The sequence below is a fragment of the Trifolium pratense genome, linkage group LG7 (assembly GCF_020283565.1).
Source record: "Trifolium pratense cultivar HEN17-A07 linkage group LG7, ARS_RC_1.1, whole genome shotgun sequence".
Classification (NCBI taxonomy): Eukaryota; Viridiplantae; Streptophyta; class Magnoliopsida; order Fabales; family Fabaceae; genus Trifolium; species Trifolium pratense.
The window spans coordinates 55,133,629-55,148,747 of NC_060065.1; the positions used below are offsets into that span (position 1 = coordinate 55,133,629).

The 15,119-nt window shown below is 32.8% G+C and overlaps 2 protein-coding genes across 3 annotated transcripts; both read left to right on the forward strand.

Annotated features, from left to right (window-relative positions):
- The first annotated feature begins 1,222 nt into the window (after nt 1-1,222).
- On the forward strand, nt 1,223-5,678 carry LOC123897784 (U-box domain-containing protein 33-like). 2 transcript variants are annotated; one of them, XM_045948566.1, is made up of 8 exons: nt 1,236-1,725; nt 1,880-1,998; nt 2,179-2,288; nt 2,880-3,029; nt 3,075-3,405; nt 3,568-4,119; nt 4,258-4,986; nt 5,075-5,678. In XM_045948566.1, the coding sequence occupies exons 1-8, from the start codon at nt 1,500-1,502 to the stop codon at nt 5,255-5,257; spliced, it is 2,400 nt and encodes a 799-aa protein (XP_045804522.1). In that variant the 5' UTR covers nt 1,236-1,499; the 3' UTR covers nt 5,258-5,678. The 2 variants fall into 2 exon arrangements, with proteins under 2 accessions (XP_045804521.1, XP_045804522.1); XM_045948565.1 differs by having other exon boundaries at nt 1,223-1,725; nt 2,880-3,405.
- A 4,444-nt stretch (nt 5,679-10,122) lies between these two features.
- Nucleotides 10,123-14,197, forward strand: LOC123898838 (protein TRM32-like). Its single transcript, XM_045949860.1, has 5 exons — nt 10,123-10,295; nt 10,837-11,057; nt 11,765-11,826; nt 11,959-13,204; nt 13,371-14,197. Exons 2-5 carry the CDS (start codon nt 10,910-10,912, stop codon nt 13,985-13,987), a joined length of 2,073 nt encoding a protein of 690 aa, XP_045805816.1. The 5' UTR covers nt 10,123-10,295; nt 10,837-10,909; the 3' UTR covers nt 13,988-14,197.
- The last annotated feature ends 922 nt before the right edge of the window (nt 14,198-15,119 follow it).

Below are 15,119 nucleotides of genomic sequence, written 5' to 3' on the forward strand. Positions count from 1 at the left end.
TTTACATTTGTTGCACAAATATGTTTTTGGTTGTTGAGTGGACATTTTGAATATTTAGCACATTTTTTTTGTTTTTGCAAAAATGGACTATCTCGTAGACTGATATTATAATAAAACTAACATTCCGACGAGGGAGCAACTCTTCCACGGTTACAAGACTTCGGGCACAAGTCTTAGGCACTCTCGCATAAAAGCAAAATTTAGAATTAGTATTTTGTGAGTGTGCTTAAAAAAATTGAGCACGTCCTCTGTAACCCCCACCGCGCATACGGCTCTATACCCCCACCCATGGCCCCTGTTCCATATTTGGTTTTGTACTTATATGAGAATCATCTGCCCATGAGGTCCATTGGCTTGTGCCTTGTAGTGAGGCTGTCTTTCAGATTCCTACATGTTAAATTTCTAAGCTCAGGTTTACAAAAGCAAAAAGGGGAATAATACTATATTTTTGTATGTCACTTCGCTCACCTAATGAATGTTGAAAATTGAAATTGGGGTTTTCTCTGGTGTTAGGTGACAAAACATATCCTTTATTTTTTTGAGAGACCCATATCTCTTATAATGAAGCACATCAATTTATAAATATAAATATTATTGCTAACGTTAATGTGTGTTTAGCTAGAACTAAAGTTAACATAACTAAAACTAACGATGAATTGATTTCATCGGTAAGAGTTTTGGTCGGCTTCAGCAGGTGGTCAGGAGTTCAATCTTGTGTTTTTTTATAGGTTTTTTTACAAAAATTAATTATCATTAACGACGGTAGAAACTCGGTTCATATACAATAACAAAATAAAAATAACATTATCAACAAACATGTCATATATAAATGAATTTTTTTATCTTTACGGCGAAAAAGTCATTGTAACTTTACTTTAGTGTGTTTTACAAAAATCAAAGTAAAGGAAAAATGATAAATAAAATGAGAGAATAATATAAGAGAGATCGTTGTAACTTTTGTTGCTATGATGGAACCATCCTCCATCTTGTTCTCAACATCATCAATCCATAATGACTATCGAAATATCGGATGAAAAACCATCATTTATGATAAATGTCAATCATTCTGATGTCAGTCGTTAAGCTACTCAACCGAGTTTAATAAAAACTATCTTCTCCATGTGGATTCTGTGAATAAGGTCGTTGGCTGGCGCGTAAACGTGGTGATGTTTCACTTTTAACAGCAACAAAAAGTAGAAACTGAAGTAATAAATAACAGCACAAGTCCAATGTATGTAACTGTACTATGTTGTATCATGTTCCACATGGGATTGGATCCGCACGCCACCACCATGACCAACAAAGTCAATCCTCTCTCTAACGCTGTTCCTTTCCTCTTTCAAAGACAAAAACATAAACCAAAACTAGTAGTAACACAACACAATCCAATTCAATCAATGTTTCAATTTTTCCTATCCACACCCCTTCTTTTTGTGGTACCCCACTTCTTCTTCCTCCTCCAATAATCTTTCATCTTTCACTTCATTTCAATAACCATAATGAAGCTTTTGAACAACCCTTTTCCCTTTTCTTCTCAATCTCATATTCATTCACCCATCATGGAACAATCTTCTCCTGTTACTAACCCTAATCAAATTCATCTTGCGGTTGGTAAATCCCTTCACAAAACCACTACCTTACTTCAATGGACTTTCAATCAATTTAGGAACCAAGAAATTGTCTTGATTCATCTTTATAAACCTTCTCCTGTTATACCCACTTTATGTAAGTTCTTTTTTTTTCACTTTTTAATGCTAAATTTCAATGCTTTATGATAATCCCTTTTGTTTTATCATTCTGGGTCTTTCTTTTTTCTTTTTAATAATTTCTGCCTAATTAGCTTAATTTGTTTAATTTTGTTGTTAATTTGGTTATTTAGTGGGGAAAATGCCAGCTTCCCAAGCTAATCCTGAAGTGGTATCTGCTTTTAGAAGAGAGGAAAGAGAACAGACTGTGAGGTTTACTGATAAGTATTTGAGTATTTGCTATGCAGCTAAGGTATGTACTAGTATGTGTTTCTTTTGCATTATGAATTTAAGATAAAAATTTATGTGTTGGTAATTAATTATCATTGTGTTTTTTGACTCAAGCTTATGTGGGATTTTTAACTGAATGTATTTTTATGAAAGTATGAAACCTATTATTGATTGTTTGTGTTGATGTAAATTTTGTTGTCAGGTGAAGGCAAGCGTTATTGTAGCGGAAACTGACCAAATCCAAAAAGGAATTGTTGATTTGGTTGTTAGTCATAATATTAGGAAGCTTGTCATTGGAGCGGAAACGGAAAAGTAAGTACTGCATTGAGTGTATGCTTAATCGGTGTTTGTTTTTTGAACTGTCTTAGATTTTATGTTTTGCGAGTTAATTGGGGCATGGGAGTATGTTTCTTCCATACATACTCCCTCTATCCTATTATGTCCGTTTGTTCATTGCAAATTTGCAATGTGCGCATTACGATAATTGTCGAATAAAATGAGATAGAGAGAGTAATTGCCTTGTTAGTCAGCGTTGAACTTGGCTCATTTGCTTCTTAGCTTCATTCTAGTGGATAGGTTCATTTGCAGGGACAGAGCCACTTATAGTCTCTTAGAGGGTCCTGCCTATGCTGTTAGAGTACCCTAGTATTTCACATAAATTTTTCTGAGTAACAATAGTATGAAAATTCCACCAAAAGCTTAAATTTTATTGTTTTGGTCTCAGGTGTTTGATGTCAATATTTGCTGTAAAGAATGAAGATTTTGACATAACTAACCGGTTGTGTCTTCGTTTGATAACATGGAGCATACAATCTGCTTCAGTATTTTCATTCTTTGTCCCTTTTCTTTCAGAGAAGGGACGATAAATATTTTTACTTACCAAATCGTAATGAAAAATTGCAGTTTCATGAAAGTGAAAAGGAGTTCCGGGAAAGCAAATTACACTTTCAAACATGCTCCCCCGTTCTGTGAAATATGGTTTATATATAAAGGCAGACACATTTGGACAAGAGAGGCTTCTGAAACACTGTGTTCTTTGTCTTCACCTGCTCAAGCAGAGATTGCAACCACAGAAAGCTTGAGATGTAGATCTTTTCGATATGGTAAGAACGAATTACCCCATTTGGAAGATCTTCAACCAAATTCTGCTAGAACTGCAGTATGTTCTGAAATTAGAAGCTTGGATCTCGGTGAAATCATAGAAACCGAAGCCACTAATTCATCCAAATCATCCAGTTGCAGCAGTGATTGTTCTCCACAAAATTCGACTGCGGTTTATCTAGATGCATATTCAGAGGTCATGGAAGAAAGAATTAACAGTCAACTTATTGAAACCCAAAGAGAAGCTGAGGCAGCAACAGATGAATCATTTGCAGAACTAATAAAGTGCAGGAGGTCGGAAGCTGAAGCCGCGGAAGCCATGCAGAAAGTAAGCATAAATGTGTTGTTTGGAGATTTCTTGGACATAATGTTATATGTTTTACCTGTATATATCCAAATTAGTACTAAATGATGATATCCAGTCTGTGTTATGATTGATTTATGAATTGCTTGAAAGCTCTCTCAACCTAATTATATATTCTATCTTCAGGTCAAATTGTTTGAATCTGCCCATGCGCATGAGGTGGAGCTCAGGAAAGAGGCTGAGGTTGCACTTAGAGATACCGTACTAGAACAACAAAAGCTCTTAGAAGAGAGTGAACGTATCTCGGGAGAGCTACAAATGACCATGAGAAATGTGGCCCTACTAGATAGCCGTGCTAAGGAAACAATCCGTAGGCGAGATGAAGCTGCACACGAGCTCTTGCTAATTCAAACATCCATATCAACCTTGTGGCAAGAAAGGCAGCAGATCAGGAGACAGAAAATGGAAGCCCTCCGCTGGCTTGAACGGTGGAAAAGTCGTGGACAAATCGGAGCAGCTCATTACAATGGAGTCATTGGGTTCGCTGAAGAACTGCCTGAGTTAGCAGAATTCTCTTTATCGGATATTGAAAATGCTACATGTAATTTTTCCGAGAGCTTTAAAATCGCACAAGGTGGATTTGGTTGTATATATAAGGGGGAGATGTTAGGTAGAACTGTTGCTATAAAGAAGTTCCATCAACAAAATGTGCAAGGACCAGCAGAGTTTCATCGAGAGGTCAGTTTTCACATAAATCTCTTTTGTTTCTTTCCGCACAATAACAAATGGAAATATGTTCAATTCTCAAGAATGGTCGAATTTCTCTCTTTTTTGTATGTTTGTCTGATTTAGATGATTTGATCCTTTTGTGACCAGGTTCAAATTCTTAGTAGTCTCCAACATCCTCATTTATTGACATTGCTTGGTGTTTGCCCTGAGGCCTGGTCAATTGTATATGAGTACCTCCCGAATGGAACTCTTCAAAACTACCTATTCCGAAAAAGTAACATTATCCCTTTGACATGGAATATCAGAACACGAATGATTGCCGAAATTTCCAGTGCACTTTGTTTCTTACATTCTTTTAAACCAGAAGCTATTATTCATGGTGATCTTAAGCCTGAGACTATACTTCTCGATTCTTCACTTAGTTGCAAGATATGCGAATTTAGGTTCAGTAGGCTTGGGACGGAGGAGTCTCTCTATAGTCCTAGTAGTAGTTTCCGCTTGAGCACTGAGCCAAAGGGTGCTTTCACATATACGGATCCCGAGTTTCAGCGAACCGGAGTACTAACAACCAAGTCTGACATCTACTCTTTTGGGCTTATTATTTTGCAACTCCTCACTGGTAGGACTCCAGTTGGATTAGCAGTTCTAGTTCGCCATGCAGTTTCATTTGGAAAATTGTCATCAATTCTTGATTCTTCAGCTGGAGAATGGCCTTTATCTGTAGCATCACGGTTGGTTGAACTCGGTTTGCAATGTTGTGCGCAAAATCGTAGAAGCAGACCAGAGTTAACACCTACTCTCGTGAGAGAATTGGAACAGCTACATGTTTCAGAAGAGAGACCCGTGCCATCTTTTTTCTTATGTCCAATCCTTCAGGTAATTGATCTTTTTTTAACCATTGAAAAAGCATAACTAGATTTTGTATGCTATGTGGCTCATGTTTTATGTTGGCTTCCTTCCTCAGGAAATAATGCACGATCCTCAAATCGCAGCAGATGGATTTACATATGAAGGAGATGCCATACGTGAATGGTTGGAAAATGGGCATGATACGTCTCCGATGACTAATTTAAAATTGAATCACTTGCTTCTCACTCCCAATCACTCAATTAGACTTGCCATCCAAGATTGGCTTTGCAAATCATAAAGGTACATTAATTCATTTAGGCTAAAGAACTATTTTTATCCCCCTTAAGTTTAGGGTCCCCCGTTGTAAATCTATCCTGTATCCAACAGAACTTTGTTAAATTGATTTGATCCCAACCCTTTAGTTAGTCAACTTTAGCTGTCGCTTTGTCACAAATTACCTGTGTTACACATTTCATGTACATAAAAAAATTGCATTTTGGCCACAATTTCCAGCCGAGAGAGCAAAGAGAAAACGAAGAATGCCAAAGATGTCATAGTTCATAGTCCTGTCATCATTTTTGTAAAAGTAGTCATTTATATGGGTTGTTGACAAAAAAATAGCCCTTTTTGTATGTTAACCAATATATGTATATGCTATTGTTTTTCACTGTTCTTCTGTAATACTTTCTAGCTTATTCATTTTCAAGTGTTCAATGATACATGGTTGGTTGTATTGCATGATTGGAAATTCCTTTTATACAATAGAATTTATAGAATCTTCTACGGACACCTTCTACAGAGACTAGCGTAGACTCTAGTGCTTCTAATAACCTGCCATTGTACAAAATCATAAGCAATGGTTGGCTCGGCCTAGCTAAGATCAGAGTCGTTTGAGCAAGAGGCGTCGTTTTCTTGATTTTCATTCTTGTTAAAATCAGAGTTACATATGCCAAATGTGGTTGACAGTGATTTTTCCCTTGGAACGACTGGTAGTCGACATTTGGGAGGAACTTCCAAAACCTTGAGTTCCATTGGACAACCTCCAAGCGTGATTTTGTTCTTCCTTATGTAGAGTTCCTTCTTCCGGTAATTTCAGTGTCTCGGTTAAACCTGCATGCAAATAGTGTAATGATCTCGTTACAGCAGGTGTAATTTGCTTTGCAAGCAATACTTTGCTAAGATATGTTGGAAGGAATAAGGCGATGAAATTGTTGTAATTATTAGATATTTTAGAAATAATTTATTATTAGCAAACTACTTAAAAAATAATTTTTGTAAAGTATGGTGATTCGCAAAAATCGTTTGTGACGATCCTGAGGAAGTCAGATTCAAGTGGGAGTGATGGCCGCAGATGAATTGGAAGATGCAAATTGAAGATTAGATTATCTGTATCAGGGAAAGTTACATCAATTTCTCACAAAAGAAACCAAATTCGATGAAGGAAGATGAGTGGAAATTTCTCAATAGACAAGCACTTGGTGTCATCCGATTGTTGTTACTTATATCGGAATGTTGTTTTTAACATTGTAGAGGAGAAAACCACCACTAGTCTCTTATGAATGCTATTTTTAGCATGTTCGAAAAGTCTTCGGTCTCAACTAAAGTTGATGCAGTTGTTTACACTTCGGATTATAAAAGGTGTGTCGATTGTTCAACCTACCAATGAACTCAACTTTCCTTAATATGAAGTGGTAACAACTGCATACTTTTCCTACATGCTAGAAAGAGCATTCATAATAGCTATTGTGCTCATGGGTTGCCTCTACTCAAATTCAAAAAATTCTCTTTCCACCCCTCACATTTCTCTTTTCGCACATAAAATTTTGGAAAACGTTTTCCGAATTTTTTTATAGTGTGTAAAATTTACACTATAAAACAACTTCGGAACGTATTTTTCAAAATTTTTTGTGTGCTAGGGGGTGAAAAAGTAACATGAGGGGTGGGTTGAGAATTTTTCCTCAAATTCAAGGTTGGATCATTCTAGTTTCAAGGGCAGTCTATTATCATTTGGGAATTACTTTTGTCGACCTACTGGTTACACACGCGCCCTATGATGTTTCCATTTTACCCTTCCGCTATTAAATAGCGTACGTTATAAAAATGAATTTTTGTTGAAAAATATCATCCGCTACTTAAGTAGTTTAAGTAGCGGACGTTATAAAGGTATGGTGTTTTGATGGGTGTCCGCTACTTAAGTAGCGGACGGGGGTATATTGGTAAACCTCTTATCATTTTGGCCTTTAAAATTGGTTAAATTCAAAGTTTAAAATAGTTTACGTGTTTGAAAATATGTCTTTGCATAGGAGGAGGAGGAATGGTTCATGTTTGAAAGTTCCACTAAGTTTTGAAAACTAGTATAAATTAATAAAGGGTTTAGTCAACTTCATCTGCGGGAGTATTTGTGAATTGTTATTCAAGGATTTCGGATTATCTCGTTTGGACAAGTTGCATAAGTAAGTAGCAAATCATATAATTTCTAAGGAGGAGTGAGGTTGTTCAACCTCGATGGAGTTGGTGGCGCATGACAAGTGATAGGGTGATGAAATTAAAGATACATAACAGTACAACACAACATAAAACAGCACATGACAAATGTTTATGGTCCGTTTGGTGCGTAGGATAGTGATAAGATAATATATAAAACAAGATAAGGATATGATAGGATATTAGCAGGATAATAGTTATCCTCAGTTATCTTATCTTGTGTTTGGTGCACACATAATAACAAACATGATAACTATTATATCATGTTTTTAATACATATTTGCTAATAATAATATGATAAGATATATAAAATATTTAAATGACAAAATTATCCTTGTAAATCAATTGTTATTTTTTTAAAATTATTTTGTAATACTTTGAATTTTTTAAATAAAAATATAAATAAGTAATCAAATAACTTTATATAGTTTTAAATAAAAAACATGAGAAAACAATAAAGTTTAATTTTTTATATGAATCATGATCAAATAAATAACTCAATGATATATACATGTTAGATAAGCTAAATAAATATATGATATATCTCATACGTAAATAATAAAAATACCATTGCAAAATAATTATATTTAATTTCTTATAAAACTTAAATTAATATCCAAATTTTATACGATTTTTTAATAATTAGTTTACTTTAAAATATTGTAATTTTAGTATAATTTTGATTTTTTTTAGATTATGTAAATTACAAAATTACCCTTGTGAGAAAATCGCATGTATATTTAAAGATTAATTATTTTATTATTAATTTACTATAAAATTATTTTATTATTTATATTTTATTAATTTTCATTTTTTTTTATTTTAAAATATATTTTATAGAATAAATCAGTAAATAAAAAATTTATCCTATCTTACTAGTAACCCAACTCAAATTCAGGATAAGAATTTTAACTAGAGAGACAGGATATGATAAGCTACAGGATTAACTTATTATATCTTGCTGTGTCACAAAACACTGGACTGAAACAGGATATGATACAGTTATCCTATCATGTCTCTTATCCTGTGCACCAAACGGACCCTTAAGGTACTGAATAAACTTTGTGTTGTACGATGTTTGGTAGTCAAAAGGTTATTTTGGTATTTTAAACAAGTTGTGTTGAGGACAAAAAGTTGTCATGTGGTTTTGTGAGGATAAAAATTTCAGTTTTTGTCCTGTCCCTTGGCCCCCCAGTTTGTCCAGTATCAGAAACAGTTTTAAAGTCAAACACAGTACAACAGAAATTATGTTGTACAGTCTCTTATTTTTTAGCAAATCAAACGCACCCTTAAAAAACAAATCAACACTAAGATAATTTTTAATGTCAGTCCATTTAGCTTACTATTTTGGCTTAATTACAATTTTGATTCTCTTATTTTTTATTTATTCATAAAATTGGTCCTTCTTTCATTAAAAAAAATGGTCCCTCTATTTTCAAATCATCCAAATTTAGTCCCTACATTTATTTTTCAAGTACATTTATTTCACAAAGACAAGTGAATCCCTACTTTTTCTTTGCGACTAAAAATTGAACTCGTAATTACTATATACGATTTTTGAGTCAAAAAAAAATTATTATGTACGATTTTATTATTTTTTGTCAATATTATTATGTACTTTTTTTTTATTTACAATAGAACTGAAGATCGAACCCAAGACCTCTAGCATATTAATAATATCATCCAAATTTCTCATTATTAGGCTAAACTTAGTGGCTTATAAAGATTTACCTTTTTTGAGGGGGTTCAGTTTTATCCATTTGCTACCCCATCATTTATTATTCATTTATAAAAGAGATAGACATAAACATAATAAGAATAATAAAATCCACTAATGAGGTCCACTTATAAAAGTAAATACAGCTGATTTTTATTTATATTTATCTCTTTCCTAAATTGACAACAAATAGAAAATAAAAAATGAATCAATCGTACGCTTTATTTTAAGGAAGTGCAATCAAGATCCCCTCAATTTGCAAAATAATTGGAGGGAGAGGAGTTTACATCTCCACCATTAAAAGAGTATCTTTTTATGCTTTTTATTTTTTTAAATTTTAAATGAAAGATCTAAATTTGATCGGAGGAAATTTAAATGGGAGAGGATCCGCTCTCTAGTAAGTTTAGATGTTGACTTTGAATAGTGTAGTGTTTATTGTTAGTCCTAGTCAAAGCAAGATAGAAGACCAAGTTTGTTATGGGTCTTGTATATCTACTAGCCCCTAGTTCAACATATTTATCGTATTTGTCAATTTCACATATATTAAAAAATATATAATTTTATTAGTTTATTCTTATTAGTGTATTTTTATTACAATAAATACAAAGTAGGATTTTTTTATATAGAAAATACAATTAAATAGAAAATAATTAAAAATACAATCTTAAAAAAAAACAATATTGTTTTTACAAATATGAAAATTATTATACTTTATACTCTCTTCGATTACAATTATAAATCAAAAGTTGATTTTTTATTTTCATTGAATAATTAATGTATGTGATCTATACTATATAGACAAAATACATCAGTTATTCGATGAATTTGAAAAATAAAATTTTGTATCTAGTCTAGAAACATAGAAGACCAGAAATAAGACTTTCTAAATAACAACCTTTTTGCAATGCAGCGCAGCCACAACAATTTCATTTAATATTAATTTTATTTTTCATTATTATAGTAACAAAATTATTATGCTTTGACTTGTACTTTACTTGTCTCTAAGGTTGTTGTGTTAGTTTTATAGCGTTACCAGCCACCTTTGTCACAAAATCATCACCACCATAACTCTCCATATCTCTCTGTCACAAAAAATCTGCTTCAATTCACTTTTGTTTTCATCCGTTAATTTAAGGTTAGTTTGTGTTTCATTCATTAATAATCAAAACTGTTTTTCATATGTTTTGTTTCTCTATATGTTGACCAGATTCTATGTGTTTGTTTTTCTGTTAAATTTTCAATTATTATGAAAAACGGTTTTAATTCATAGATTTTGATGAAACTGAAGGTTCCACTATGTTCTTTCAATCTTTTAATTGTTAATCTAATAATAACTCCAGTCTTTGTTCTCAAAATTTCATATCCAAATCATTTTTCTGTATATGTTAATTTGGTAATAATTTCTACAAAAATGCACGTAGAGTGTAAAATTTTATCATCGAATAGCAACCGCTTATTCGGTCAAATCACTCCACTTTAATTGCATAACATGGAGAAATGTTTAGTTTTCAGTTTAAAATTAATTTATTATGAAAGAGCATATTCAATAAACTCATAATTTTCGTTAAAAAATCATATAATATAAATATGTATTTATGAACATATGAATGATATATAGTCTATATTGTCATGTTTTCTTTATTTATTTTTTTGTAACATTAATCATGGTTTTGCAGGACAAGGTATAGTAGCAGAAATTGATTATCAATTGAGTGGATTGAAATTTACAGAAATTTTTGATTATTTGTTATGGGAAAACACTTGATTAATTCAGAGGAATCCACTCAAATTCAAGAAGTTAATCAAGGATGCATGTGGGGAATGTTTAATATTCTTGATTACCATCATTGGGGTGTCAAAAAGGTGTTTCATCATAAAAAGAAAAGACATAACAGATGTAAGCAATTTCATACCACAGCCTGTTTTTCCTTTTTAATTTCTCTTTATCACTTGATTTTTTATTTATTTATTAAGGAATCATTGCAATTGATTTAGAGTAATAATTATCTTGAAAGGAATCATTAAAAGTGTCTTAATAATAAAACAGAAATTAAGGGAGGCAATTTAGTCCATCTTATCAAGAACTTTTGTGTCAATAATATACAACTTAATTGAATGATTCTCCCTAATCCACAGGATTTAATTCATATGCATGGACGGTGTAAAATTTGTTTACATTGTTAGTCAATCATAACTGTTTGATCATTAAAAAGTTTGACTTTTATCATTTCTAACATAAATGTCTTGCAAATGATGACTTATGATTGGTTGACTGGTACTTCGTATGTTGGACCAGTCCATGGCTTTAAATAGGCCCCTATTAGTGGACAATGAAATTGGTGTTCCTCAGGTTAATCGGTTATTGAGCTAAATACCGAATCTTTAAAAAAAAAAAGGTTTGATGGTGTAAATTTTTTTACGCTTGTTGTGTATCAAAATTATTCTCTACTTTGGATGTAATAAAACTACTATGTCATTAATTATATATTATTACCCTAACTTGTAAAAAAATTTATTCTTAATTGCATATTATTTGTATCATGGCCACATTTTACTTCTGTGAAAGACTTTAAATGCTTAATAGACTTTTTAATCTATATGCAGATAAGAGAAAGATCACTCTGCAAGAGCAACAAAATGTAGTTACAGAAGCAGAATCACACTTGGTATGTTTAAAAAATTCATGATTTTGTTTTATGGTCACAACCAAAATCAAATAAACAATGATTATGTATAATAATATTGTACATTATATAATAATATCTGTGTTTGAATCTAATATAAAATAAAAATTTCAGGTCAGTCAACATAGAGAAATATCAAGTGCTAAAGGTCAAACTAGTAGTGAGAATGCACTTCATCAGAAGAAAGATGGAAATACAACAGAAAGTTCCCTTAATAGAGACATTTCAATTAAATTTAAGAATAATGATGATGTTTTGGAGCTAATTAGTGTGGAGAAGAATTTGTTACTCAAATTTCTAAAAGATATAGACTTTGGTGGTAAAAAATATCATAAAGCTTCCCACAACAAAGCAACATTGACAAAATCAGGATCGTTTCCTTTACCTGCGTCTTCTAAGACGAAAAATATTAGCTCTAGTACCTTCCGAGCCAAGCAAACTGAAATTTGGGATTTTCCTAAGGGAGAAAAGTTGCGTGTCGGCACTCATGTACCGAAAAAGTTTGGATCAAGTTCAGTGAAAGATATTTCGTATGAAACGTTGAAGTCTTCTGCGACTGATAATGGAATTGATAGTGTCGTTGCCGTGGAACAAAAGTCAAGCATTTCTACGCGGTCTTCTGACGGATTAAACCACAAAGGATGGAATCAAGTGGTTACTCATCAGTTCAAAGTTATAAAACAGAAGATTAAACATGCAATTGTGGAATTAAAGAAAAGTGGTCACAGTAAAACTTCACCTGAATACAGCAACATTGATAATGAGAAAGAAATCTCGCAAAGCTTAGACGATGGTGCAATTCATGAATACAAAAAGAGTAGAAGCTTGGGTGAGACTAAAGCTTCTGAATCTGGTTCCAACAAACACGAACCTCGCCTGATGCGAAGAACGTCTTCTCTTAATGAATCGATGGATAGATATACTCAATTGTTTGAGAAAAGTTTAAGCAAAGAGGTCAAGTGGCAAAGCTCAAAGTCGAAGAGTTTAAGATTGACAAATGACGATAAGACTCAAAAGAGTAAGCATGCTCGTATTTTCTCCAGAAGCAATTTGTCTATGCCTAATCTCGAGGCATTAGGATTCATTCTACATGAAGCTCTTCTTGAAACAAATGATATCGGAAATAATATAGTGGAAAGTGATAATGATGTTCAAAGTAAATCAGTGAGCCTTTCTTTAAAGAATGATAAATCAACCGATCATTTTAAAGAGGCTGAAATTGACGAAACAGTTGAAGGAAGTGGACGAGATGTGAATCCTAGTTCTCGTTCTTTATCGGATAAGATGGTGGAGGAAATTGATGAAGGAGTTACCTGTGATCAAAGGGAGAACATACACGATCCAGCATCGGAACAAGAAGGTAACAAAATTTATGTTAATGTGCATGAGACTAACATAACAGAATCATTAGATATTAAAAATGTTTTATTTTACTCGTAACTACTTTAAAAGTCACTCATAAGATGATTTTGATTGGTTGACAGTAACAGATCGTTTACTAATCATTTTTTGGCTATGTATACCAGGAAAAGAATCGAATGCACGAGGCTCAAATGCTAGTGTAACAGCCGCCGAAGACACAAACAAGAGTCTTGAAACTGATATCTTGCACTTCAAGTCATATTCAGAAACCGATTCCAATTTCAAATATGTGAAAGATATTCTTGAATATTCGGGTTTCACGAGAAATGAGCAGGCTCAAATGCGATACACGGTAGACCAGCCAATAAAACCATCGTTATTCACAGCTTTGGAAGAATCTTTGCTTCATGAAAATGAGTATTCCGGTGACGAGATTACCAACATATGTGATCGCCAACTTCTATTTAACTTGATTAACGAGGTACTCTTTCAAATGTACGAAAAGTCACCAACTTACTTTCCGAAACCCTTCGCCTTCAACTACAAACTCAAATCAATGCCTAAAGGGAACTATCTTGTTAATGAAGTATGGAACAATGTTAGTTCATATTTGAGTTTGAGACCAGAGTTAGATGAGACATTAGATGATGTTGTAGGTCGTGATTTGACAAAGGGAACTGGTTGGATGAATCTTCAACAGGAAGAGGAATGTGTAGCACTTGAACTGGAGGATATGATCATAGATGATTTATTAGATGAAATTATCTTCTCTTTTGTTTGATGTTCAATACTGATTCAAGTGTGTTTCAGTTCATTGATGATTTTTTGATGCAGAATAGAATTCATTGTAAATAGGATTGTCTTAGCAGATGTTATGTAGAGTTGCTTAAAGAGTTTTGGTGCATATTAATTCTCATGTAAATAACATACCTTCAAGATTGTTTATTATTGATTGATGTTAAAGTAACAATAAAGTCTCTTATTAATTTAATTCTCATGTAAATAACATACCTTCAAAAAAGACTGTAAACTTTTACACTGTAATTCAATAGCAATCGTTTATCCGCCAAATCACTTAACTACACCCCACTTCAACTGTATAATCTTGAGAAATGTTTGATTCTTATTGGATGTTAGTGTAAAATTAATTTACACTGACAGAGCATATCTATTAAACTCATAAAAAATCGGATTATCATATTATAGATATAAAATATTCACCGTCGTTTAATAGAGGATTAATATCATTTGAAGAATATGTGAACCACACAAAATGTGTTGCCCAATTTTGTCTTTAAAATTCGAGATCAGACTAAGTGTCAAATTTAATTGACTTTTATTTATAATTGAAACCGAAATAATATTTTATTTTTTTTGGGTTTTCACCACCAAAATCCAGTGTCTAATCTGGTTTTGAGTCAGTTCTGGCATTAAGTGGTTCCAGCCTCCTCCCGATCGCAGTTGCAGGATCGAACATTAGTCCTTCCTACCAAGTCAAACGTCAATCATCACTGAACCAACTAATAATTGGTTTAAACCAAAATAATATATTCGGTTAAATCAACGGCGGTTAAAATAATAATTGGAATTAATTAATCGAAACACAATAGTAAAAAGTTAAACTCAAATAAATAAAAGTTTTTTTTTTTTTTAGTCACTAATTTGGTCTAATGGTGAGGTAAAGTTTGTGGCTTCATCTCATGTACATTTTAAACAAAACAAAAAAATACAAGGCAAATTTGGTTCAGTGGTGATTGATGCTGGATTTGGTAGTGAGGATCATGAGTCGATTCCCGCAATTGCGACCGGAAGGGGCTGGAATCGCTTGTTGTCAGAACTAACCCTCGAACCATACTAGACAGTCCATCGAAATACTGGTGGTGAAAACAAAAAAAATTCAAAATAAAAATAAA